The sequence below is a fragment of the Paralichthys olivaceus genome, chromosome 16, assembly GCF_024713975.1.
Source record: "Paralichthys olivaceus isolate ysfri-2021 chromosome 16, ASM2471397v2, whole genome shotgun sequence".
NCBI lineage: Eukaryota > Metazoa > Chordata > Actinopteri > Pleuronectiformes > Paralichthyidae > Paralichthys > Paralichthys olivaceus.
This window is the reverse complement of record NC_091108.1, coordinates 10,538,280-10,565,730: the sequence shown is the minus strand read 5'-3', so window position 1 is coordinate 10,565,730 and position 27,451 is coordinate 10,538,280. Positions and strand designations below refer to the sequence as shown.

At 42.4% G+C, this 27,451-nt stretch overlaps 1 protein-coding gene across 7 annotated transcripts; it reads left to right on the top strand.

The window, feature by feature from the left end:
• The first annotated feature begins 4,793 nt into the window (after positions 1-4,793).
• Positions 4,794-26,860, top strand: per2 (period circadian clock 2). 7 transcript variants are annotated; one of them, XM_020103653.2, is made up of 24 exons: positions 4,848-5,015; positions 10,678-11,244; positions 13,925-14,017; positions 14,396-14,550; positions 14,842-14,963; positions 15,398-15,599; positions 15,867-15,918; positions 16,439-16,581; positions 16,747-16,825; positions 16,938-17,044; positions 17,137-17,290; positions 17,379-17,493; positions 17,749-17,889; positions 18,307-18,397; positions 18,510-18,684; positions 19,020-19,144; positions 19,304-19,510; positions 19,901-20,164; positions 20,412-21,298; positions 21,678-21,794; positions 23,166-23,403; positions 23,644-23,770; positions 24,636-24,786; positions 25,224-26,860. In XM_020103653.2, exons 2-24 carry the CDS (start codon positions 10,796-10,798, stop codon positions 25,479-25,481), a joined length of 4,452 nt encoding a protein of 1,483 aa, XP_019959212.2. In that variant the 5' UTR covers positions 4,848-5,015; positions 10,678-10,795; the 3' UTR covers positions 25,482-26,860. The 7 variants fall into 7 exon arrangements, with proteins under 7 accessions (XP_069367407.1, XP_069367409.1, XP_019959212.2 ...); XM_020103644.2 differs by having other exon boundaries at positions 18,507-18,684; XM_069511304.1 differs by lacking the exon at positions 4,848-5,015 and adding an exon at positions 5,394-5,530 and having other exon boundaries at positions 18,507-18,684.
• Positions 26,861-27,451: the final 591 nt, after the last annotated feature.

The window sequence follows — 27,451 nt, the reverse complement described above, 5'->3', positions numbered from 1 at the left end:
GACTCATACTGAATCCATTTTTCTCTTTACTGCAAAACCTTTTTAAACTGCAGATTTAGCAAAAAATGTCATTCTCTCCATGGTTTGAACCTGAGTCATAATACCTAGTCAGGTTGTCTTTGTTGGACTATATCCGTGACATGTTCCAGCTTTTTTTACTGACTGCTAATAGAATCTCTAATAAATATTTATCATGGGCCAATAAATTAGCTCAATTCTATTGCTGAAGAGATGGTATTTAATCTTAATGGCATTAATGCACCTTATCCACTTAATTTGTAAAAGTGGCCAAACATCGTTGCCAGTAATGCGACGGTGCTTGTAGCCTGCTAATATCTAGTTTCTGCCTAGAGCTGTAAAAGGATCAGGAACATCCTGTCACCTGACCCCCAGATCAACCATATGTGAATCGAGGTCTTGCTGGAAATGTGATGTAAATGGATTGATATTACAAGAATGACCGGGAACAAGTATCACAAATATAATAACCTTTTAAAATCACTTTGGAGTAATGTCTTGTGTGAAGATGTATGACTTTACAGGCTCAGGAGTGGTGGTAGTAAACTACAGAAATGTAAAGATAAAGTTCTTCTAATCTCCTAAGTAGTTTAACACCCCCTAATGTTTGTGTTTACGCTGTAATTTGCTGCTGTGTAAATTCTGGGCTTCATACTTCCATAATCCTCTTTGCATAGTCTAATGCTGTCACCTGGGCATGAAAAACTAACCTGGCACGTGCATTTTCTCACTGGCTCACTGCCGTTTGGTGGCGATGAGCAACAGCTAGAATAACTTCTGAGGAAGTGAGAACGCCATCTGCGGCGTACGTCACGTTTGCGGCAGAGTGAGTTCTCATATAGGAGCACTGACACCCGCCCACGCGTCAGACAAACTGCATGTGAGGGGGAGCAGGTTCACAGACATAGGCAGCCTGCATGGGCTCTGGGGCCTATAAATGGAATCCCCGTCATGCAAGTTACCCAGATGCCTGCTTAAATATAATGGAGCACAGCATGTATCACTGTCCTACATGCAAAAAATGCAGTGAAAAAAGCTAATTCAGGCCTTTTTTCCACAGCTCTGTCAGTGTGAGGGTGATTGCCCCGTTCTCACAGCCAGGAGGAAGGGACTGAATCACTTCCGGCTGATTGAATGTGGGATGGAAATTTGATGATGTGTGAAAAGTGTTAAAAGCCTTTATTAGGCTGGCAATTATGAACAAAACAGAAACAAAAGCACTGAGGTGTCTTGTTGAATGGGGCAGAAGGGCCCCCTACACAAAGAGTGGACGTCACTGAGTGTTTCACCTTCAATACAAACACAGATTTATTGAATATTCTCACCTGTATTAACACATCAAACAGACTTCAGCAGCTCTGTGTTGAACTGTTCCTGATTGTTAATGTACTGGTTATATGGTATACTGTATTTTCCCTGTAATTAATATTTTGTTAAACTGTATTTTCTCTATAATTAATGTACTTAAGGTATATTATACTGTACATTCCCTATTGTTAATATACTGGAGGTTTGTTATACTGTATTTTCCTATAAACAATCAATCAATTAATGTCAGTGTCATCAAAACATCCAGCAATATATTTAATTCCTTAAATCACCTTATCTGTCGTTTTTCTTTCTTCAGTCACTACCCAAGTCCCAAATCTACAGTTTCCGTCAGCTACGTCTTTCCTCACGTGCGAGAAGCACTCAAATGTAAAATAATGGAGCGTGGGCAGTGCTGCTATTATCTGTTGCCTGGTGGGAAACTATCCCTCATTATCTGCCTCTCTTATCCTCTCTGGATCTGTACCAGTGACGTGGTTCAAACTACTGTTACTGTGGAAATTGCCCTGCGCGTGTCAGGGAGGGAGGATGACTGCAGACTGTCTTATCCTGTGGGAGTATACTGTTCTTTGTTCTATTGTACTCACAACGTCTATGTATCAACTTATTCATGGCCTAATGATTACACACAGATTGGGCCACCTACCATATAATTAATGTCAGTTCCTTTTCTTTCACTGTGAATTGGGATGTTTGTAAATTTCTTCTTCATTCTATAATATGTTGTGTTGGTGGGTTTTTCAAATGTTGGGAGCCAGGCTTAGCTCTCCAGTTAGAGGGCTGAAGTCAGCTGCTCCTGGATGTGCTTAAAACTGTGCTCATAACCAGAGGCGATCAAGCCTTTGCAGTAGCTGCCCCAAACGTAGCTCCATATTAGATCTGCTTCAAATCATTTCTATAGGATCTATTTGAAAGTGAAAATGCTTTAGATGGATGGAGCGATGGAGGCAGGGAGAGCGGGATGGATGGATGGATGGACTTTGCTGATCCATAACTGGGAAATTCCTGTGTTACAGCAGCATGTATGATTTTGACTAATTTTGTTCATGTACAACATTCATCCCACATGAACGTGTGAGTGGAGGAGGATGCAGCTGGGGTTGTTTCTGGGGTCACACATGCTTGGCACTTTCATGCGCCCTCTCACCTTTTTCCTATTGCAATGGCTCAGCCCACCACAGAGCACGAGGCAACCAGCACCAGTCAGAACTGGCGAGTGCTTCCTGCCATCTGGTGATCTGTTCCTTATGTGGAAACTTGTTTTTCTATATGGGTATAAATCACACTACAGACTATGCTCCATCTGTAAACCTGCGCATGGAATTAGATGATGAAGAAATCAAGACATCAACAATTTTGCACGACTTTTTTTGTGAACACTGTTTTGTTTTAGTGACAAAGACTCACAGCATTAGACTATTACCTGCTCTCTATGTTATTATATTGTATATAATCAATATGTTATCAGGATTTTTTTTACTTCCATTTGTTACGTTTTATACATTTTGAAAGCACTAACCATACAGTCATGATTTTTTTCAACTATAACAACATGGTAAATCCCATTTACGGATCAATGCAAACAAGAAATAACTTCTTACTACTTATTCTTCTCTATTTGTGGCATCTCTGCCCAGAGCAGATGGCAAGACAGTGACACAGCATCCGTCTAAATGTGTGAATGGATGTCAATAAGTGTGGCAGGTTAGTTCCTCACTATTGTGCCAGGATGGAAATAAATATTATAAAAGCAAGAGACACTTTTACTTTAGCTCTACACCTCATTGTTTATAGTGCACAGTCTCATCTTTCTGTTTCTGTTATTTTATTGTGGTGCATAATCGATCGGTGATAAGCTATTCAAAATTCTCTCTGTGACTAAACTGGTGTGGAAGCGTCTCCCTGCGTTTGTTTCCTCCACGTGCTCTGTCTCCTCACACAGTCCTGACGTGGAGATTCCAAATATCCTAAAGGTGGGCGTAACGTGGAAGTCGACATAGTTTAGACTTATGATAGACTCTAGCAACCTGTCCAGGGTCCTGCCACTTGGAAAATGAGTTGGAAAATGCTCCAGCCCCTCATCGTGACATAAACAGAAAGTCAGAGAGAAATGTCAAAATGCAGGCAGTCAATAAATACAACCACACATAACGATGATCAGAGGGATATCAAGTTCATAAATTCCATCACATACTATTAGACAGTGTAATTAAAGATACAAACTGTTTGCATTGTTGGTATCAGTTAACAAACCATTACTGCCAAAGTCAGTAAATTCACCACTGGCAAGTGATTTGACCTGCATCTGGCGGAGGTCCAAACCAGACCCAGCCACTAGGGGGAGATGTCACTAACTTTAAAGAACAGAATCCACAACCCAAGGAGTGTGTGTGTGTGTGTCTGTCTGTGTGTGTGTCTGTGTCTGTGTGTGTGTGTGTGTGTGATATATTTCATCTGACTTTATTTATCATAAATAAATATACACATTTATACATATATGTTTGTGTCATACAATTAAAACCACTATTATGTTAATATATATATACAAATGTATTAAATATAATGTAAAAAATATGCTATATATTTGTAATATATAAAAATCTAGTTTTTCTGTTATTTAATGTGACTCTGTTAGACCCAATGCAGTTGTCAATTATCAAATTCTATCGCTCATACATATATATGTGTATATATATATATATATATTTATGTATGTGTGTGTGTGTTAATTAAATGTATATATTTATATAAATGTATGACGTATAGACATTATCCATCCATATATATGACATTTTGATATCTGAAAGTTAAAAAATATATGTATACATAGGCTATGTACAATCAATGTGATGTATTTATAGGTAATATTTATAGGCTGTATAGACATAAACAACACATCTGTGCATCGGGACACACTCAGCGTTGTTGTTGTTCTGAACGTCATACGACGCAGTGCAGCTGCAGAATCAGCACTAACACCACTTCATTTTTATATAAGGCTGAATTCTCCGCATATGAAATAACAGTGAGGATATAAAGCCCCTTATGTCATATCACATTTCTTTACGAGAGTCGAGGAGAGACTTCTCTGCAGCCTGAATGACTGCGCACCAATCAGTTGAGCCACAGCGGCCACGACCACACTTGTATAACCGTTTAGATAACAGCGTGGAGCCGCGCGGAGCCAACCATCGGCATCGCTCCGTTCACCGGCAGCTGCTTCCCGGTGATTTGCTCTCGCCTCCCTCGCGCCGGCGGTGGCCGTGGGTTACCACGTGAAAGCGGTGACATCCTTATGTAAAGGGCGTGGCTGCACCGCTGACCAATCGCAGCGCGGACCGGCGACTGCCTCGACCGCGCCCGTGGAGGCGCGAGGCGCCGATTGGTCCAGAGCGCCGTGACGTAGTGACGAGCAGCTTTCTGGACCAATAGGCCGTACGGAGGCAGGCGGAGCTCGGAGCGGAGCACGGAATGAGGTCACTAGCTCCGCTGGAGATTCAGATCTCAGTCCCGGCTTGAGCGGAAACTTCAGCGGCAGAACGCGGCGTGTCTGACTGACTCAGAACCAGAGGCATCCGTGAGCCGGAACCGACAACACACAACCTCCATTTGAACACGGGTTTATCCCACGGACGCACCGGGAGCCACACGGCAGCTGTTCCTGAGAGGTTGGTGGGTTTTTAATTTGTTCGCTCGAGCTCTGGCGTTCAGCGTCGTTGTTGTTGTTTTTTTAAAAACGTCTTTAATGGAGATGACAACACTGTGAACGAGCCGCAGTGAGAATGTGCGAAGAGTCGGTTTGAATGGACGAAGCGTGAAAGTTGCATAACTGTGTCAGTTTGTGGGTCAGACTCGGTCAGTAGACTACAGCACACTCCCGCCCACTTTTATGTAAGGGCAGTGAAGGCGTCACGTAGTTGAGGTGACGGTGCTGAGGAGTGGACCGCGAACGCTGCTTCTGTGTGGTGTGTGGACGTGTGGTGTCAGTGTGTGTCACATGAAAATGACTCCTTACATAAACCTCCCTGTGCAGCAGCAGCAGCAGACACAGATATGAGACTGTCATGCTGCTTCAGGCCAGTTTGCGTTATTGTCTCGGCCACGGAAGAAGACCACCACTTACATAAAGGACCCGCTGCCTCATGGAAGCGTCCATTCACAATATTGATGTTTGTGGCTTCAAGTGAGTTGCGAGTATTTCCTTGCAGGTCTGGTTATGAAATTCATTTCCATCGCTATTTAAATGCAGGAGAATTGGCAAGAGAATCAAGTGCACGTAAAAAAAAATCGGATTATGTTTGTAATGTTGAATATCTGAGGCTGTTCTCATGACACGAGCCCTTTTATCAATATCAATAATTCATGCTGTTTGATTTTCACCAGTAGTAATACAGCAAAAGTCCAATATACAATGATATTATATTTATGCAACACAGTTCATAGGATAACACGTAATTGGTTTTGATGTTTTACCTCAGATTTATAAAATGTTTTTGCTGTTTCTCAAGTTTGGAGGAGTTGAAGATCACAACCTTCACTCACTGTAAGCATTGCTGGAGTTTAAACTCAAATGAAATAACTTTATTTTGATAATTACACTTTTACTTCTGATATCCTAGTCTGCATTGGAATACTTGTTTTTTTTTATTGATGGGCTTTTGATAAGAATGGGCTGTAAATTGTTCAAGCACAGGGAGGAGGTATAATACCTAATTGATAAACCTCAGATTTGCTGTTTATCAGTTGTTTGTATTCTCTGCTCATGGAGAAAAAAAACCATTCAGGATGTCAGCATTTGAAACATAGAACCCAACAGTGTTTCTCTGTGTGAATTATAGTGCAGCACTGTGCTGTTTATGACATGTTGAGAAACATGTTCAGCTTTCGCTTTGTGCTCAGAAGAGGGAGGAGGAAATTGGACTGACACATGTAAAGCTGTTGAGGGAGAAGTCATGTAGACCTGTTTGAGAGTTCTGGTACATATTTCCCTGCCCACTTTTTTCTACTTCAGAGCAGATCATGTCACAGAGGACGCCTTTAAACATTTTTTACTGAGCCACGAGGAAAATTTGATAAAGCCTTAGGTGGTGTTGGAGGGTTTAGTACAGTGCATAGAGTGTAGTGTGCAACAGATCCATCACAGCTTTCTAAGATGTCACTGAAGATAGATGTAGGTCAAGCAGAAACAAGCTGTAAACCAACGTTCAGTCATGTCTTCACATGAAAGTTTACTGCTGCTGCTGTAAGGGGTTAGATACTAACAGCTACGTCTGAGTAGTTACCTAAGAATCCATTCAGAGACTTGGTTTAGTCTAATATCATGCAGGGCTGCGTAATTTATCCTATAAAAACTGTAGTCTCATTTCTTATTGATGACGATTCTGCTGCACTTTGATCAGCTGCATTAAACCAAGCTGTCCTATCTTCTCCCAAACAATGGCCTGTTACACAATGAATCCAGATGAAATGTGTATCAGAGCTTACTTGTGGTGTTGAGATTTAATATCCTGCTGCAGTCAGAGATTAAAAGCCATTGCTGCAGTTTGCGCAGTTAAAGGTTAACATAGCTTTGACGTCATAAATATCTTAAAGTGGCCCTGGCCCTGTAGACTGCTGTTTTGGGGTCATGCACCACCCATGAATAAATCAGTGCAGTGTTGCACGTTCTGGACTCACTCGTTGTAAACTTACATAAGTGAATGAATGCCTCCCCACTGTTATAAAACTGCAGGCACCGCTGCACGTGGTTGTATAAGATAACTTCTGATGACACAATCTGATCAGAGCACAGTGCAGAGTTTAATACATGAGATGATGATGATGAGGTAGCAGCTTAAAGCATGAATGCATTCTGTGAAGGTCTTTGGTTTGTGTGATGAGTCTCCTCCAGAAACGGAGCTGTTTTAAACATCACAATCCTCTTGAACACATGATTGTTAAACTAACATGTTATAAGCTGCAGGTCTGTGTAATGAGATCTAAGTTTATGTTTCAGTATTGAATTTTCCATTACTGGCAGTAATGAAAGCCTCTTAAGTCAGTACTAACAATATGCTGCCTTAAGCAAAAGTTAAAATTAATTTGGCAGAAGAACAAAATGTTTTCTCTTTTTCCTTTTGTTCAATATATATACTATATCGATACTTCTTTTCCATTGTGCAAGCACAATGAGGAGGTATATAATTGGTTTACCACGACCTTCACTGCAAAATCTGATTAAACCCCATACTTGAAAGAATGAATCACTTGACATATATGTGGACATTTCTTGTCGTAATCACTTGTGCCAGCAACAACCCTGATCAAATTTAAATGTTCCAACCTTGATGACAACTTTAGCTTTAATGGTTAAAAGTCCTGTCTGAATGGACTGTTCCTTTTTCCAAAGCAACATGTTCCCAAGGGCCCAGAATGACTCTTTGATTGCATTAAAAAGGGTGTCAGTGCCCGAGTAGAGCAAAATGTACGCAACCTGTGATTGTGTTTCTCTCATCTACCTTGTTAGCCAACTGCTCCACGATTTTCCTCCACTTTACTGATGTAACTGCCTCTTTCACCTGCTGCCGGCCGCTGTGCACTTTGGTAGGAAAAGCATCATACCTGAGATTTATGTGTGTCAAGGCCTGTGTTTATACAAAAGCTACAGAAGAGTGTTAGGGACAGGCAAACAGAAACAAATCCATTATACAGTCTGCACAGTGGATTTGAGACAGTTATGTATTGGAGTCTTGTGACCTACATTTAAGAGATGTGGAGTTTGTTTAACAACAAAGTATTATTGACTTACTCTCACCATGTCATTGATGGAGGAGGTCTATATTTGCCCTGCGCTAAATACTAATTACCTCCACCAAGGAGAACATGTTTTCACCCTGTCCTTCTGTGGTTGGTTGGTTTTTCTGCAGTGTTACGTAAAAATCTGGTGGATGCACATTTCATTGATTTCCTAGGGAATAATTAATGGATTTTAGCACAGTAGTGGTTGTAACTTGTATGAACTCTTTGAGTTGTAGTCACTTCTGCTGCAGCACTTGCCAAAAAGAATAACTGACCCTGGTCAGCAGTCTGTGCAGAACAGTTCAGATGGTGAGTAATATCTCCCAGTTAGATTTTCCACTATGTGTAATCAAAGGCCTGTTATGATTATTTGATTCTCCAGAAAACAGCCTTAATCACCAAGCTGATCTTAAGTGCTGCATTTTGCGCAGAAGGCAGGTAATTCCCAAACTCACAGCTCTGTCTATTGTACCGCGCTCACTCCCAAGAGGGGGGGCTTATGTTGTCAGCACACACTGACCCAATTCAGACAGCAGCAGAGACGAAAACCCCCTACAGTATGAGTGGATCAGTGAGGGACATGTTTGACTGTAGTCACCTTGCGATAAAGGTTTGGCAAAAGTGTGACTATTCTTTCGAGTGACCAGCTGTTTGAGATGTGCAGTGCCTATAAACCTGTCGGTCAGTGAAGCTCGACTCAGTACACAGAACCCTGAACTGAAGAATCAGTTGTCGGTGTCGTGAAAGTTGACGATTGCAATGCGATTTAGGATGCACATCATTTGGCTTGGATCTGTCACGTCATTGATCTTTACATACAGAAGTCTATGTTTTTCAACTCATACATGCAGGAGTTTCCCTCCTGTATATATTGCATCTTGCAGTTGTTTTGTTGACTTTCTAATGTTTGACTTGTCACACATGGAACTTGGTAGCAAGTCCAAAATGAAAGTGGCCATTGGAGCCCTATAATTTGGAAGCATTCTCTGCCTTTCACATGCTGTACACAGTCTTTCAATGGGTCACAAGCAAAACAAAAGACAACGTGAGCGTCACAGTCTGTACAACCTACGTAACATATCTTTGTGCTTGCCTGAATTTGACACTCAGGGCTTGACATGGTGAGGCAACTAAATAAACACAATAAACATCTCCAGCTTTGTAGAGCGCAGGTAAAGTTATCACAACACAGAGCAGCGTAGGGTAGAACAATTCTTTCCATTGCAGGGCAGAGAGAAAGATATGCCAGCGCTTAGTCAAGTTCTCAACCAGGACAGAGAGGTTATACTTGCACGCTGCGTGGCTTTTATGTGACTGTACCCTGTTGCCCAGAAAGAGGATTATGTGTTTACAGTTTCTTTGTTCTCTTAATCTCAGATCTGAGCTTAATTATCAGGCCAGATCAGTTTTTCACTTAGTTACAATGTTTACTACAATAAAATAGAGCTTCACACAGAGTAAAACAAACACTGGGTTAGACTACGTCACTATGGTGTCTTTTCCATAGTTCTGTATCATTATAGGCTAAATGCATACAAACTTTTTACCTCAACCATTTGGCCATTTTAGTACATATAACTTCACATTATGTGATTATATTTGCTCAAAATGTCTTCTGTTCTTCAATTTAGGTTTATCATTGAATTGTCAGTCGATGTTGTATTTATATTTTTTATTCAAAGTTGTACTCTGCTCGTGGTTACTTTCCATTTTAAACACGTCCCTGTTGATGCTGCAAGGAAATTGGGCGTTCAGACAGGGTGTGTAAAACCCAGCACCATAAGGCCACAGATATTTTTAGATATATGTAAAGGTTTGCCTTTATTAACCTGTGGTGTTATTCAGATGCATGCTGTCTAGTGTTTTATGTGTTCCACGATGGATGATCATTTGAAAGGGTTGGAAGGTTCAGATGGGATTGACCTACTGTTCTCAAAGGCCAAACTGTCGACCAGCAAACTTTGTACATCAGAGGAACACCTGCAGAGGTCAGGGATCAAACCCTGCTCTGTTCTCTGTACTGTACCAGACAAAAAGACACTTGAAGGAGGATTGGTGCGGCATTGATTTGTCTCTTTGAATCAGTTTGAACTGTGTGTGTTTAAATGTATGTGTAGAATGTGGATACCTGACCCAAGCCCATGGAATTGATATGTATGTTCGGGTCGGGCTCAGTCCCAATGGCTTGGCTATCTAATTGAATTTTTAAACTGCACGAGCCTGTAATCGTGGAAAATATCAGGTTTGGACCCAAAAAACAGAAAGTCTGTGAGGTTTGGGTTGAGCTTGGTTCGTTATCTCTCTTCATTGGTCGGGTTCAGACAGAAAATCGCAGCCTGAGCCACACTCTTGGTTGTATGCACGTGCAAATGAACGACTACATCCTTGTATTATATTATCAAAGTAAAAAGGATGCCTGTATTTGTAATTAGCAGAACATTTTCATTTAAAAACCAAAGTATATATGTATTTAATGTTTTCCCAATATCTAAATTATGAATGAATTGCAGTGCATGATGGGTACTGACATGTGAAACACCTCTCTCTCAACAGATCTATCCACTTCCTCCCCTATTCCTTGCAGCAAGACCCTTGTGAAAATGGGGTGATTGTTGTTCTCTCTTCATCCAACTAATTGACCTGGAACAAGCCCAGGGCAGCACATTTCCTGATGTCTGAAGATTCAGATTCCAAGCCCTACCACTTCCCAATTCTGGAGGACCAGGATGTCGCCTCACTGTGCCGAGCATCCACGTCCTGCAGCTCCATGCCGAGAGGGGCGTCCGGGTGCAGCTCGATGGCACAGCTGCACAGGATTGGAGGTTACAACCAAGGTGGGCCCGACCTCGGCCTCCCCTCAGAGGGCAGCGACAGCAGCGGCCAGGACCCTCCCGCCTCGCTGCACACCCATCGCAAGAACACCCGCTCTCGCTTGCTTCCTGTGGAAGACGTGGAGATGAAGAGCAGCGGGTCAAGTGGGAGCGGGACCGAATCGCACAGCAATGAGAGTCACGGCAACGAGAGTCAAGGCAACGACAGCCACGGCCACGGGTCAATGGGCAGTTCAAATGGAAACAGCAAAGACTCTGCACTGCTGGAATCTTCTGAAAGCAACAAAAGGTCAGTGATGTTTGATTTAATGATAATTGGGCCGTGGAGCGGAGTGCTTCATTTTTTCTTCCTTTTGCCCTCATGGTTAATCTTCACATATTCATAAAATCTCCAAACGTGTCTGTCTGAGTTGACTAATGTCTCAGTGAGCCAAGGCATCAGTGATGGCCAGCAACAGGAATTCTCATTCTAAAAGGGTTTTCCACGTGTGTAGCCCCTCATTTGCTCTAGCTCTCTAAGTTTTCTCTTTACAGCATACTCTACTACAGAAGTAGGAATTAACTTTAATCACTAGGACAAAATATTTCCATGACGCACTAAGAATTGTGTGGACATGGATACAGCTTGACAAAAACAATGCAGTGGGAGTGCAGAGTGGATATAAAATTAATAAAAACTAGTTTCCGGAGGATTGGATTGATGTCATCTGGTTTGCTGGATTCCTCTTAATACCAGATTGGTTGAGTCACACTTTTCATCTCCTTGGTATTGCCACGGCAACGTGGTATTTGTCTCTGTTTATTACTGGGTGGAACGAGCAGATCTGCGTTTTTCTCTCATTCCCTACCCTGCCTCTCCTACCTCACCCTCTTCACTGTCTCCCACCACTCCCTCTCTGCAGTAAACTTCTAATTTAAACTTTGTCTTTTATAAACCACTCCTGCAACGGCAATGTAGCCTCAAGGTTCAAGGAAACTTTGAGTTCATTCACACCCATATACGTGTTGATGCTATATATAATAGAATATCAATAAATCTTTCTGAGTTATATCCACTAACACCCGCTAACTTTTTTTTCTGCATTGACTCCTGCATCAAATGACTTTGAAGTAGACACAGGTTTTTATCGGCTCAACAGAAGCTAAACATGTCATTGTACAGATGTATCAGACAAACTTTATTTACAAGACAAGTTTAATTAGGTACCTGGTTGTGCTTGGAGAGGCTATTTGCAAATGCTGTGTCTTTACATAGTCACTTAATCCTGTTATTTATACCAACAATCTGAGAGGTCAGTCCGAGTCTGTTGAGAGCTGCTGGTTTTAGTGTATTAGTGCGCTGATAAGCTTGTAGGCTAATGCAGTAGGTCACAAAAACACACACACACAAACCTGAGCAAAGCGACCAAAGACTTGCTGAATTTGTATCATCATTTTTCAACTCAAGAGACTGTTGATCCAACTCTAAAACATATCTCTGCTTAAACCTGCTCTTCACACTCATTGTACAGGTTTCTTTTTTTGTCAGGTGAGAAATCTTCATGTCCATGCTCTCTCTACGGCACCAATTATCATTTAAACTATTGGAAACCTCATATTGTAAATGCTCAACCAGAAATTTATTTTATTATTTATAGGCATATAGTTCATTTGTAGCTGTTGTACAGAATGGAAAAACGCATCAGACGTTTAGCCCTCTGCTGCTCCTCTTTGTTTTATTCACATGCAGCTGTGTCACTGTGTTATTCATGTCTCCTCTGGAGACGGGATGAACGTCAAACGTTCACTCTTTCTGTCAGTGGAAAGTTTTTGACTCTAACGGAGCCACCTTGCCCTGATCTTCACCTTGAGAGGAGACACGCGGCAGAGAGCCGAATCTAAAACAGAACTTCCTCTTCCTCTAACACTAATACATGTCCGGTCTAAAACCAGCTGTTGTATTCTTGGGTCCCGGAGGCTTTACCTGCCTGAGGGAGGCTATTTGTGAAGGTTTTTTCTTTTCTTAGCCAGGTAAGCAGGTTATTCATAGCAGCAAATGGACGAATCAGTTAATAGACTTTGGTTAATCTTGCTTGCTAATGCAGTGGACTACGTACCCACACATTTCAGTGGAAGAGTCCAGTTCCCACACATTCACAGTTCATGGCCTTGAATTAAACTAGCTCCACTTTATTTTTATTTTTTTAAAAATTAGCAAAACGGACTGTGGTCAAAATGATGATGATAGTAATTCATCTTCTTCTTTACTTCTACACTACACTTCTTCCTACACTTGGCAGCTGGCTCCCACCATAAACACTGATACTGAACTCCATTACCTATAATACAGCCTGTCCCTCCCTCTTCTGCTCGTAACCAACCTGTAATGTCCCGGTCACATGAAATATATAGTATCTATAATAATATATTTTGCTTGATGTTCGAGAATCCTCTTAATTGGGCCATTATATGTCCTATATATGTCTCACATTTTGAATTGCAATTAATAACAATAATAATAATAATAGACCTTTTTCATAGTAGGAGACCTGGAGTCAAGAAGGGATTTTAGACCTTCACTGTTCCAGTGGAACCAGAATTTCCAGCAGCAACCCTGCTGTCAGATGTATTCAGTCTGCAGCTCTTACTATTTTAGTGCTGTGCAGCACAGCGGGTGCTAGATGCACTTACGGTCCTCAGGGGGGTGAGACTGACCTCAGATTTAAAGTGTGATTTCTTCTGTTACCTGGCTCCTAAATGAGAAGTCAAGCATACAGGCTGTTCCCCCCCACTCACGCCCACAAAGACAGAAATCTGCAGAGCTTTTTTTGGCACACCTTATCAACACCCCACGTTGTAAAGCTGGGGGTACTTTTTAATATCCTCGAGGACTGTTGGAGCCTTGGCGGAGGGGTGGGCTTCACTGAGTGACATTTTAGTTTTCCTCTATTTTTCTGTCTAATGTTCACTTGTCCTCATCTCCCCCACAGCTCCAACTCCCACAGTCCATCTCCTCCCAGCAGTTCAAACGCCTTCAGTCTGCTGAGCTCAGAGCAGGACAACCCTTCGACCAGCGGCTGCAGGTAAGTTCAGTAACCGAGGCTGAAAACACACATCACCTTAAAGTCTCATTTTTAGATCAGACTTATAAAATCATTGGAGGTCGACCGATTTTTGGGGGCAATGCCGATACAGATATTAGGAGGTAAAAAAATGAGCATACTGATATATTTGATTAAATATCTCAAGAAAAAAATGGCACTGAATCCTAAAAGTTTTCATATCGGCATAAGCACAGATACTGATGTGTCTGTGAAAGGCATCAGCCTAACCCTAATCAAACAGGCTCTAATTATCGTGCATTGTGAATTATCTTCTACTTTCATTGTTTAATCTCTTTTGTGGGACATTTTTCCTTGTTACAAATCTGATTGGCTACTGTGTCTTTGTGCAACCCACAGTAGTCAGGAGTCCGCCAAAGCCAAGACGCAGAAGGAGGTGATTAAAACCCTGAAAGAGCTGAAGCTTCACCTGCCTGCTGAAAAGAGACGCAATAACAAGTCCTCCACGTTAAACATGCTGAAGTACGCGCTGCGCTGTGTCAAACAGGTGCAAGGTAAGGCTGCGCTTTTTGAAAACTCAATGCATAAATAAAGCTGCTGGTTATCAGAACGTGTAAGCAGCTAATGGTAATGCAATGAAAGCACTAAAGACACAGTTTGAACAGTAAGGATGTTTTTTTGTGGAGAGAGATGAGCAGGTAGAGGTTCAGTTGAACAGATTCAGTTGTATGTATTTTAATGCAACACAGAGAAATATGTCATCATTAAAACATGACTACAGTGTGTAGATTATCTGCTGTTCACGGTACGTATGTATTCATCAGACATTGACTTTGTTTCTGCAGCCAATGAGGAGTATTACCAGCTTCTGATGATCAATGACGGTCAACCTTCAGACCTGGATGTATCTTCTTACACAATAGAGGAAATAGACAGCATTACATCTGAGTACACCCTCAAGAACAACGTGAGTAACTGAGTAAATGATCACTGAGTTCATAGGCCATATATATATATATATATATATATATATATATAAAATGAATTAAAATTAGCAGAAAAGTTTACACTTGAACCGACATAAGTGTTATTGTTGATGAACTACTATTTGACGTGTACTTCGACTTTTTTGCTTGGTTCCCTCCACTTACTTGAAGGAGGTGGGATGTACAATCTATACTGTCATCCATCTGTATAAACAGTCTATGGTAATTATTTTCACCACAATACTGATATCTATGTTCTTTATAGATGCTTAAATCAATAAATGCTTTGACAACACTAACAATTCATGATTTTGTCAACTTTGCTTGAATAAGGTTTGAACCCAAAAAATGTTATGTTACTGCATTCAAGCATTTTTTTTATTCATTCCACAAATTTGTATTTTGTGTTCCGCAGGACATTTTTGCAGTCGCAGTGTCTCTGATCACAGGACGCATCGTCTACATTTCTGATCAGGCTGCCTCCATCCTCAACTGCAAAAGAGACGTGTTCAAAAACACCAAATTTGTGGAGTTCCTGACACCGCAGGATGTTAGCGTGTTTTACAGCTTCACAACGCCGTACCGCCTGCCGTCATGGAGCATGTGCACCGGAGCAGGTACAAAAACAACACAACTTGATAAACATCAGACCCAGAGCTGCACTTTTTCTGTTTCGCTTTGAACCCTGTATGCCTGGAAATGAATAAAGAACTCAATTTGGAGTAAATTCTTTGCATTGAGTGCAGAGCTGTTCTCCTAAATTGTGTTTTAGTTTTTATAGAGCTAATTAAAGCTTGATTGCCTGCAGGAGCCGAGACCCCCACCAGCATACGGTCTGGATAATGTTACCTCTGAATTAAAACATTTTTCTTTACCCCTTTCAGAGTCATCCCCACCTGACTGCATGCAGGAGAAATCCTTCTTCTGTCGTATCAGGTGAGTGGGCGTTGGTCCATCTGCTGCTCAGACCTGTGTTATTAATTCATGCTTCCGTTCTTCACATGCCTTTCAATTATTTTGTGACATCATAAGCGGGTAAAGCGTAATTGAATGCTTTTTCCAGGCAATTGCCACATACATATAGATACACACACACACACACACACGTACACACGTACACAGAGGCAAACAGGAAACATGGGGGAAGAGAGAGAGGGGGGGAACCATGGTCCACGGCCACAGTAGAACATCGAACGTTGTAGTCACTTGGCTTTCACTCTAACCATTTGGCCTAAAGATCGCTCTGCACACGCCCATTTAAAACACACATGCACAACCACACAACATTAATTTACTCATTGACTGTACACAGAGATGGTTGGGTTGATGGATGGAAAATAACCACACAGCGCCCCCATGTGTTTGGGAAATTGAAATCCATAAACCTTAATTGAGAGTATTTATGAATAGACCATCCCTGTTTAACTTAGCTCTTCTTCTACATTTTAAATTACAGCGGTGGTAAAGAGCGTGAGGGCAACATACAGTACTATCCATTCCGCATGACGCCATATCGGATGAAGGTTCAGGACACCGTCCACGCTGAGGACCAGTTCTGCTGCCTCCTCCTGGCTGAGAGGGTTCACTCTGGTTATGATGGTAAGTACCTGACTGCAGGTTTTGGGGAAGAACACTATTTAATATCACATTTCTATTTGTTTTCCAGGCACACTTCCTTCTATCAATTATATTTTTACCATTTCTCCTATATTTTATTTTAGACAAGGCACTTTTCACAATGTTACCAATTTTCTTTCTTTAAAGCACCCAGAATTCCAACAGACAAGCGGATCTTCACCACCACACACACTCCCAGTTGCGTGTTCCAGGATGTCGATGAGCGGTAAGAAACGACAGAAATGCTTTTAAAAAATAGTTTTGAGTATTTGCATCAAGTCACACAAGGACAGTGCGATACTAACTAACTGAGATGATACATTTTTTATTTGTATCAGGGCTGTTCCTCTCCTCGGGTACCTCCCTCAGGACTTGATTGGCACACCATTCCTCCTCCACCTGCATCCCAACGACCGACCCATCATGATGGCCATCCACAGAAAGAGTGAGTCTGCAGAATTGAAAAGATCAAGAAAGAATTTCTGCAAATCTATCCACAAGCTGTTCTAACTTGTGTTTTTTGGGTTCTGTGTATAGTCCTTCAGTACGCAGGGCAGCCGTTTGACCACTCATCAATCCGCTTCTGTGCACGGAACGGAGAGTACATCATCCTCGACACCAGCTGGTCCAGTTTTGTCAACCCCTGGAGCCGCAAGGTCTCTTTTGTCATCGGGAGACACAAAGTCCGCATGTGAGTATCAGTCTTGTGAATATCTAAACAGATAGGTAGTCTGAATGTTTCTGATCTTCATCGATTGATGTTCATCGTTGTCCAACAGGGGCCCCGTGAATGAAGATGTTTTCGTGGCCCCGGCCTTGTCTGTCGGGGGGACAAAGACCATGGACCCTGACATCCAGGAGATTACCGAGCAGATCCACCGCCTCCTGCTACAGGTGAGGGAGGATGAGAAATAAAGGAAATGTAGGATGTTAAGTATTGATTATGAAAGAAGGCAGAATCTTTTAGCCGTGATAAATCCTAGAAGCTCGTTGTGGCGAAGGCAGAGCTGAGGGATTAGAGCTACATCATCCTTTCAAAAGACAAATCAAATTAAATAAAATCCAGGAGGAGTCGAAGAGACAGATTATTTTAGGCAGTTCTACATCATCTTCTCATTTTTAATCTTCCCTCTCTTTGTCTCTGATTAGCCGGTTCATAACAGTGGGTCCAGTGGCCACGGAAGTCTGAACAGCAATGACCACCTTCTGGGAATGTCCTCGTCAAGTGAGAGCATTAACAAGGGCAAGATGCTGTGGGAGGAGGAGGAACTGAGCAGCAAAGCCAGACCTGTGAGTACCAATAATATACAAGGTGGCCATACCTGGACAAGATCATACAATAATGGTCCATAGTCCTGACTTAAGCATAACTCTTGATTGTTGAGGCTGATTTTTTCACTTTGTGTTCAGAGTTTAACTTATTCACATTATCAGAATTATTGATACAACAGATTTGATTTAGTTAGTTGTATAGTTTATCTATTTATAATGTATCTATTTGATCATCATCATTTGGGATAAATCAAATGCCGATATCAATAATCATATTATAGTTCTGTTTAGTTTATTCCACACCGCATAAATGCAAAATACATGCTTATATGAGAACCACAACCAAATTTAAATAAAATATAAAACACAAAACATTGAAAAAAATATTATAAATTGGATTTTTTCTGACCGCAGCGTCTTGTCTCTATCTCACAGCGAACTTTTCAGGAAATCTGCAAAGGCGTTCACCTTCAGAAGTGTCAGGAGCAGCAGACAACCAAACAAGACAACAAGAAAAGCATCAGCAGTAAGTCCAGCTGATAAGCTGCAGATGCATATTTGTGTGTAAAATGTAAGCAAATAATGATATATGCCGTGTAAGCCCTGCTGTCCCCTAAACACTGGCCTCTCCCCAGTAGAGTCTGTTCAGAAGAGCTCAGCTGTGGTGCGGCCCAAAGAACCGGCCACCCCTCTCAACTGGAAGGAGCCGTGGTCTATGGAGGAGAATCGGACATCTTTCCAGGAGGAGCTGGCATTCAACGACCAGACTGTCTACTCCTACCAGCAGATCAGCTGTTTGGACAGCGTCGTCAGGTACAAAGTTGACATGATTTTGAGGACTAGTATCCGTCATCCCTGAATATCCTATATATAATATAAAGACAGATTTTATATCCAGCCTTGTACACTTTAATGTTATATGTATGATAAAAATGGTCTTCTGACAAAAATAAGAAGGTCATCTGCTTAGAACTTCACTGAATATACAGTCTTCCTTATATGTATGGGACTATTTCAGTGAAATAGCAAATGTTTTGACAGAAAACTCCAACATCGAATATTTCTCCGCTGGTTTCATTATTCTTGCTGAAAACTACTTGACAGTGACAGATGGTAAACTGATCAGTGTGTTGTTGTGATTCTTGCAGGTATTTGGAGAGCTGTAATGTTCCCATCAACATGAAGAGGAAGTGTCACTCTTCTTCCAACACCACGTCCTCTAACTCAAATGAGGACAAACAGAAAGGGGCCAACGACATACAGTTGTCTGAAGGTGTGGCACTGCTTCTGTTTACAACTTGAAAGGAAACTTATAGTCACATCATCATCACATAAAGCTTCTAATCCCTTCACACTTTGCTCTTTAAACTCTCTCAGGCTCTACATTAAGAATGCAGTGTCAGTATGTCTTCTTCTCTGTTCTCTTTGGCAGAACCAGCTTTGTTAAAGGATCAGTCTGGTGTTTCTACTTTGGATGGTCGAGACAAAAAGTCCAGTGATGCCGCCACTGCAGTAGTTGGCACTTCGCTGCCCCTGCCTGTACCTAACAAACCGGAGAGTGTGGTGTCCATCACCAGCCAGTGTAGCTACAGTAGCACCATAGTGCATGTTGGAGACAAGAAACCTCAGCCAGAGTCAGGTACAGTGCAGTGAAAAGTATTTTATCTTCAAAATACTGTCATCTGTTACTGCATATTTATTATATCAGATCAGAAGAAAAAAGGATCCAGATTTAAAGGTTGAGTTTGTAGAGATTGCTCAATGGCCACTCTAATGACAACGATAAATGGAAAACGAGGAAATCTCTCTCTAATTTGGGGCAAATATGAAACAGAAGTACTTTCTGAAGGCACTAACCAATGAGTACCTGATGATGTAGTAAATACTACACCTACAGTTACAATGAGCCATTATTTTACAGGCCACTACCGTGCCTGTTCAATGCTTTTTATCATTTTCACTGCAAACGTTTCACCTGTCATTACTGGACTGTGTGTTTAAAGTAGTTTCCCCTCTGTCATCCTCGCAGAGATCATAGAGGATGTACCAGGAGCGGGGGAAATGGCAGAATCCTGCCAGAACTCTAGGACTCCTGCTCGTGCTGTTTCACCTCCCAGTCAGGAGAGGGAGTCCTACAAGAAACTGGGGCTGACCAAGCAGGTTTTGGCGGCCCACACGCAGAAGGAGGAGCAGGCCTTCCTTCATCACTTCAAAGAGCTCCGTAGACTCACAACGCTGAAAGCAAACTGCTCTGAGTACCTGGAACGCCAGCGAGAGCAGACCTCCAGCGATGGTACCACTGAACACCACACTGACATATCATCACGATCATACATCACAATTTATGGTTATAACTTTAATCTGCATTAATATTTTGGGCTCAGCAATGTCATTTGTAAGAACTGGGAGTGTGGCAACGTCACTTAAGAGAAGTCATATGGGGCAAGAGGCAGAAGTAGTTGATGATTTGGAACAAACGAAAAATGAAAATCTCAAAATCACTAATCACTCAACAGCTTTTGTTCTTGTCTACCCTCCAGCTGTGCCCGCTGCTCGACCGTTCAAACAGCCTGGACTGGCTGCAGAGCCCGTCACACGCCGAGGAACACGAAATAAGAAGACCAAGTCGAAGCGAGCGAGGCAGGTTGTGTCCTCGGACAGTACGGTGTCCCATCACAGTCAACAGCATCTGCGGCCACCTCGTCTAATCCATGGTCTTAACCCCACGTCTTGGTCCTCCTCTGACACCTCGCAGTCCCCGTATTCCATGGCCTACCCTGCCATGATGCCAGGCTACCCACTCCAGGGTTACCCCACACCTGCTTCCATAGTGACTAGCACAGATCCCCCTCTAGCAAATTTTGGGGACAACCAGGCTACCCAAGCCCCTCCCTGCCAGCCATCCATCCATCCTGTTCCCTTCGCTGCCCCCATGGTCACCCCCATTGTGGCTTTGATGCTGCCGAACTACATGTACTCTGCAATGCCCCCCGGGCCTCAACCACCACAGCCAGTGTACCATGCAGAGACTGGAGGCTTCACCACCCAAACACAGCCTTTTTGTCAGGCTGCCTTTCCAGGCCAGGGCACCTTCATGGTTCAACCCTCCTTTGGTGTCCAGAATCCCTTCAGCCCCCAGAACCTTTTTGCTCCTCAGGCAGGTTACCTTACCCAATCGTACCACCTCCCTCTATCCTCGGAAATCCCAAAGGGCCTGGTGGAGGCCCAGTCTCGCCCCTCGACGCCCCAGTCTGGATTGGGAGGAGGACAGGCATCCCCACCTCTGTTCCAGTCTGGCTGCAGCTCACCCCTCAATCTGCTGGAGCTGGAGCTGTCTGTTGACCTCCTGGACAACACAGTGCTGCCACCTGGAGGACAAGGGAACCCCGCTGAAAGGGACAAGGGAGCAAGTGGCACTCAAGCCAAGGTGAGGGAGCCGAAGCCAGTAAACAAGGAAATAACCCTCTTTCTGTTGCTGTCTTCTTTCTCTCTGCTTTCCTCCCCATGTCTTCCGAAGCGTGTTACTGATATTCTCCTTAAACTGTCAGGATAAAATGTAAATGTCTCACTGAACTTTTTCATTGAGGCTTGTGTGGACCCCCATAGGGAGGCTGTGGCATGGTCCCCCAATAATCTTTTATCTCTTAGCCCTCTGTGATGTAATGCCATCCTCACAGTGATTCCTCAGTTAAAGTGCCAGTATTTTAATGTTGTATTGCTCTGCCATATGTAAAGTCAAATCCATCTCGACTACTCCGATGAAATGTGGCCAAGGGTATTAACACTTGATGTTATTATCCCTTTAGCCGTCTCTCAGTCTCCTTGGTCCACCTGGACCGTTGTTTTGCGAGTGCACGTGCTGTGCCTGTGAGCGTTTGTCTTGGGATAAAGTGTTCTCTAGGCTGAGGGCTTACAGCAATGAGGTAGGAGACTCATCAGAAAACCTATACACAAATCCCATTTCTCCCCGAATCCATATGTCAAATATGTCTGTAAAAGTTTCTCTTAGTATTCCTCTTCATGACTTATGATTTGCACTACCCTTGTCTGTTCCAGAAAATATATTACGTAGCATTATAACGCATGAGACTGAGAAACGTAAGAAAACGAGAATTCACAGAATTGCTAAAAAATGTCTAACAAGTTAAAACAAACAAAACATCATAGCTAGAGATGTTCCGATACCATTTTTACCTTCACAATGCTGATTCTGAAACCTGGACTTTGTGTATCTTCTGATCTCGTGTACTGATCCAGTACCAGTACATTTGAAAATATAACAAGATATATAATATGTTATAACAGTAGTATGCTACTAACCCTGTACAGAAGTGATGGCTGCTGTTATTGTTGTACGGTCTGGCTCAGGTTAAACCCTTCAAAAAAGAAATACATACATAAATGCCATAGAACTCCTTTAATTATCTAGTTTGACAGTAAAAACTGAAAAAGAAAACAAACTTGGGGAAACCACAACAATTACTTCCTTTAAATACCTTAAACCTGAAGTCCTGCATACAGTTCATGTTGCTACGTTTCATGAAATATTGCCAAATTACTGATATTTTAAGTAGCTCTAACTGACACACTACCGGAAATCCCTTCTTCATCAAGATGTTTTCTCCAGGAAAAGAAAATTGCAGTTTTATCTGGGTGAAACTAACACACTTTAAAGAAGTGGTATCGGATCAGTACTCACCGATGCCCGACTCGACATTTTCAGCTGTATCAGAGGCATTTCCTTTGCTGGTATCGGTAATAGAACATCTTTGTTTATCACATTAGTACTGTATGATTTTATGCACATATTGTTCATCCACTCTTTGATTTTGCATGCAGGGCATCCGAGGCTTGAACCACATTAATAACACCATTTTTAGCATCAGTGGGGACATGCTGTTGTTTTCTCTGTGTTGTTTTGTGCTAAGACATGACCAGGAACACACAAAGTATGTTTGCAGCTATCACTGTTACAAATTGATCTTTTCACTTGAACATAAATATATTTTACATTCTCCTTTAAATCAGCAGGAGATGGATCGAGATCACTGTCATGTTGCTAACTGAGCTCAACCTTTAATGGTGTGCTATGGTGCACCTGGTTATCGGTGAGGCAGACTCATTTCCATGCTCCTTAAAGATATTTACTGACAATGGAGTCTTCATTTGCAGAGGCAAGACCCAACACAACTCATGACACTGGGCCTGCCTGTATCACAAAGAGCGCTGCAGTCCATCTCTGAAGTCAGGCTGCTCTTTAATGCTATTGTTTTCCTGTTTGTGGTTTTTTTCAGGCAAGCTCACATGGCGACGGGAACACCAGCGATGCCAACTCCTTATCCAGTGACATGTTGGACATTATGCTCCAAGAGGACTCTTATTCAGGCACAGGTTCGGCCACCTCAGGGTCCATGGGCTCAGGGTCCAACGGTTGTGGAACTTCGGCCAGCGGGACGTCCAACAGCGGTACATCTAAGAGCAGGACATCAGGCAGTGGAGTGTCGGCTAGTGGGACCTCCGCCAGTGGAACAGGTACGAACTTAACTTTCTACATCTCATGGACAGCATTAGATAAAAAGAACACAACCTCAGGGGAAATCAGCAGAACAAAGTTACAACAAGTCACATCAGCTTTGTTGTAATTTGAGTTTTTTGCTGTTGTGTTGCTCTGTTATGTGTAAAGTCAAGTCAATCTCGACTCCTCAGGTGTGACAAAGTTACTGTGTTTTTGTGATAAATAAAATCGTGTGACACTCCCCTGTTGGTTTTCAGGAAGCAACAACAGCAGTAAATACTTTGGCAGCGTGGACTCGTCCCAGAACAGCCAGAAGGTCAAAGGTCATCTGAGCGGCAGCGACGCAAGGCCCGTAGACATGGAGCAGAGCGAACACTTTATTAGGTATGTACTGTTGGACCCGCTGTGGCTGCTCATGGCACGGGCTAGTGGCTCTTGCATGAGCGAGAGAACTGCATTGTATGCTACTTGGAGCAAAACTGCAGCTGAAACGATGAGGTCCCACTGTCTGCGTGGACGAGAAAAGCGTTACGGACGACTGCACGAGTGCACAAACAAATAGCGCTGCACACAGCTATACAATCAAGTTAGAGGTCTCTTATGTTATTACACCATAACATATCTGCACCCTGGCTTGGCTCACATCTCAAAGTTTTATCACTGGGAGCTGAGAGCTGAAATTCAGTAGATGGTGGTATTGTTAATAATTAATTCTTTGGAACTTTTTCTAAGTTTCTCTGTTTGCATTTTACTGTCTTCAGGTAATAGAATTAAATACAGAAATATGTCTTAACTCCAATTTCATAACTCCTCCATACTATTATAGCTTGTTTTTTTTTTCAACTGTTTGTATTTCCCTCAGGGTTTACTGTCTCTGTGCCTTTGTGCATGACAGGCAAAACAAAGGCCCAAAAAGATGAACAAGAATCAGCTTCTCACATTGGACCTCTATGGATGTAGTGATAGTTATAACCACCAGATGGCACCCTTACATCAGCACAATTGATAGATAAGAGAAGCCAGACAGTGAATGGGACTCAGCAGATGATTAGCAGCAGAATCTGATTTTTCTCAAGTGTTGCAGGAAGTGGCGGAGACAAATAGCTTGAAACCAACCTTTTCTTTGTTGTTGTCAGAAGAAGTGATCCTCTAGTGTTCAGAGTTCACCCTGACCCACATAAAGTGCTGTCAGATACAACTGTTGGCTGGTGTGCTGAATGGCTGTTTGTGGGTTTGCTTGTATGTGCAGTAACATCCAGCAAGTGCTCAGAGAGGACAGAGAGAAGCTGCGGCTGATGCACAAGAACCAGCCGTGCTTCTCAGAGGAGCAGAAGAAGGAGCTGATGGAGGTCCACCCCTGGATAAAGAATGGAAGTCTACCCAAGGCCATAGACATCAAGGTAGAATATTTATAGTCCATTATTGGAATGAGAATTATAGATGTGATGAATATATTTATTGGTTGATATTTCTATTAAATTTTCATTTAACATTCAGCAGTTTTTCGGATAATTTAGATTTTTTAAGAATGTCGGAAAGACAAGATTCGACAATTTGTTTTGGTGATAACAGCAAAGTAATTCATAAATTATGTACCGACTCCTGCTGCTCTACCAAGACGCCACCCTTCACCTGAATGTTCCAGAAATGTTCCTGTTGTCCTGAGTCATACAATCTCCTGCTGTCTTCTTTATACGTGAAAGACAAAATGTCCAGACGCAATTTTCTGGTCATTCTCCAAAGTTCATGTCTGAAAACAGCTTATTTTTCTCAAATGAACATGTGAGACACCCTCTTGCTTTAATTACTCATGCAAACCTGTGTGTGTGTTTTCCAGGTGTGCTCCTGCTGTGACGGCACCTCAGAGGCAGCTGCAGTATCATCATCATCATCAGCAGCAGCAGCAGCAGCGATGTCGGAGTATCAGCCAGACCTGGACATCAGTGACACGGAGACGGGGGAGGTCGGCAGCCAGCAGAGGCCCAGAGAAAAGCTGTTAAACACGGATGTTGCTTCCTGCCACTGCCCGTCGCTTGTCTCCAGCTCTCAGACGCACATCAGCCAGACAATGAACTGCTCAAGATTTTCAGAGTGACTTTGATTGACTTTGAAGATGGACTTCACATAAAAATCTTCATTCCTGTCTCTGTCTTGCTGTTTCAAGAGTCGTACCTGTTAAAATATCAGAGAAAATAAATAACATTTTATTTTAATATATTTACAAGCCACAGCAGGCAGGATTTTGTTGGTGCTAGCGAGGGTTGCTGGGCTCTATGACAGAGCGTGTTCTTTTCCATTTGTTTCTGCGCAGCACTTTGGCACAGATGCGCAGATAGAAGACAATGTGAAGAGGTCAAACAAACACTGAGTGAAAGGCTGCTTTACTCAAATGAAGGGGTGAATTAGCCGCTCTGATCATGTGTGATTTCAGTATTTTGTGATGACAGTTCCTTACTTACAGAGCGCAGGCACGGACTCATCCACGAGTTTCTGAAGATTTTCACTACCTCCATCCTCAGCAGGGGTGGGAGACGTGCTCAGACAGGAGTAAAATCACAATGCAAAGACAATCTATTAAAAATTATGGATTCAAAACATTTAAAAACTACTATTTGTGCAGAAATGTCTTGGTCAGGATGTTGCATTGTAAGCTCTGTAAGTTATATCATTTCTTATAATATTGAATGACAACATTTAATATTGAAACTCTCCCTCTCTGGTATTTGGAGCAGCCTGCAGTGCGGCTATAGGAGTTCTTTCTTTTCAGTCTACCAGCTGATTTGGCATTCGTGTTCAGCTGTGAGGCATTCACTATCTCTGACATTCAGGTTCTATACTGTTACTCCAGTGCTCATGGAAATGTTTGTAACACTCCATGACTCATATATATGCATATATATTTTTACATAAAATCATTTCTGTTATATTTATGTGTTTTTAAGTTATGATGGAGGACAGGGCCACAAATAGAATATTCACCGTAACAACTTTTTTTTTTGTGCAATTAGGACACTTCCCAGCCTGGACTGCCGCAGTTTATGGTGGGTGTTGAATGTAAAGAGGGAATATGGAGGCTCTGCCCAGTTTTAAAAGTGTGCCACATGACACTTGAGAGCTGGTCTGATGTCGCCCCCTCATAAATATGGAGAGGAGCATCCTGTGGGAGCGACCAGGAGCCAGAACAAACGTGTGGTGGCCTCAGAAGTCAGACTTTAGGGTTATTGCACGGGTGTAAAGCAGCTCAGACAGATGCCAGGTGACTGTGTGGAGACTTCTTCACTTTGATGCCGTGTCACTTTAAACTAAAGGAAGAAGAAGAAACAGTGCTCTTATCTCTTTTCATTTGTCTTTTGTCTTTTCTGTTATGTGAACAGACACTGACGGCAAATACACCTTTTATTTTTAAATGCATTTCCTTTATTTGTTTCTCCTTTTTTTTAAAAAATAAATAAATCAAATGTTGCCTAGTTTGAAGTGAAGTGGTAGATGTGTTCATTTCGCTCATATTGTTGACATGTGACATCGCACGGGTTAAAATGGACTGCTAATAAAACTGATCGCCGGTCGATGATCAATTATTAAGTGTCAACGACCCAAGAAACTATCGTCTGTTTGCAGCAGATCGATGCTTGACATCTTGAACTGGGTCAAACTGCGTCTTCACGTTTGCACAATTCTACCACGAGATTGAGACACACGAATCAAAGTAACAGTCGCTGCCATGTCCGCAGACTTTCTCCTCCTCTGTCCTGAAGTCATGACATTCACCTTCCCCATGTAAATGAGTGTGTCCCGGCAGACAGACGCTCAGTACCTGATCAAAGCGGCCCCTGTTCACACCTTCCATGTGTGAACATTTACAACCTGCCCCCCCCGCAGCGGCCCTTCACACCTCCAGGGACCCCGCAAATCCGGTGTCACCGCACACACGCATACACTCATTCAAGACACAAGTTCATCATCCCTGGTGAAACATCTTTCTTAAATATCTTCAATAATCATGATAATAATAATCCTTAATGGGAACTGAACTGTTAAAAGTATTGCACTTATCATTAAGTTAGC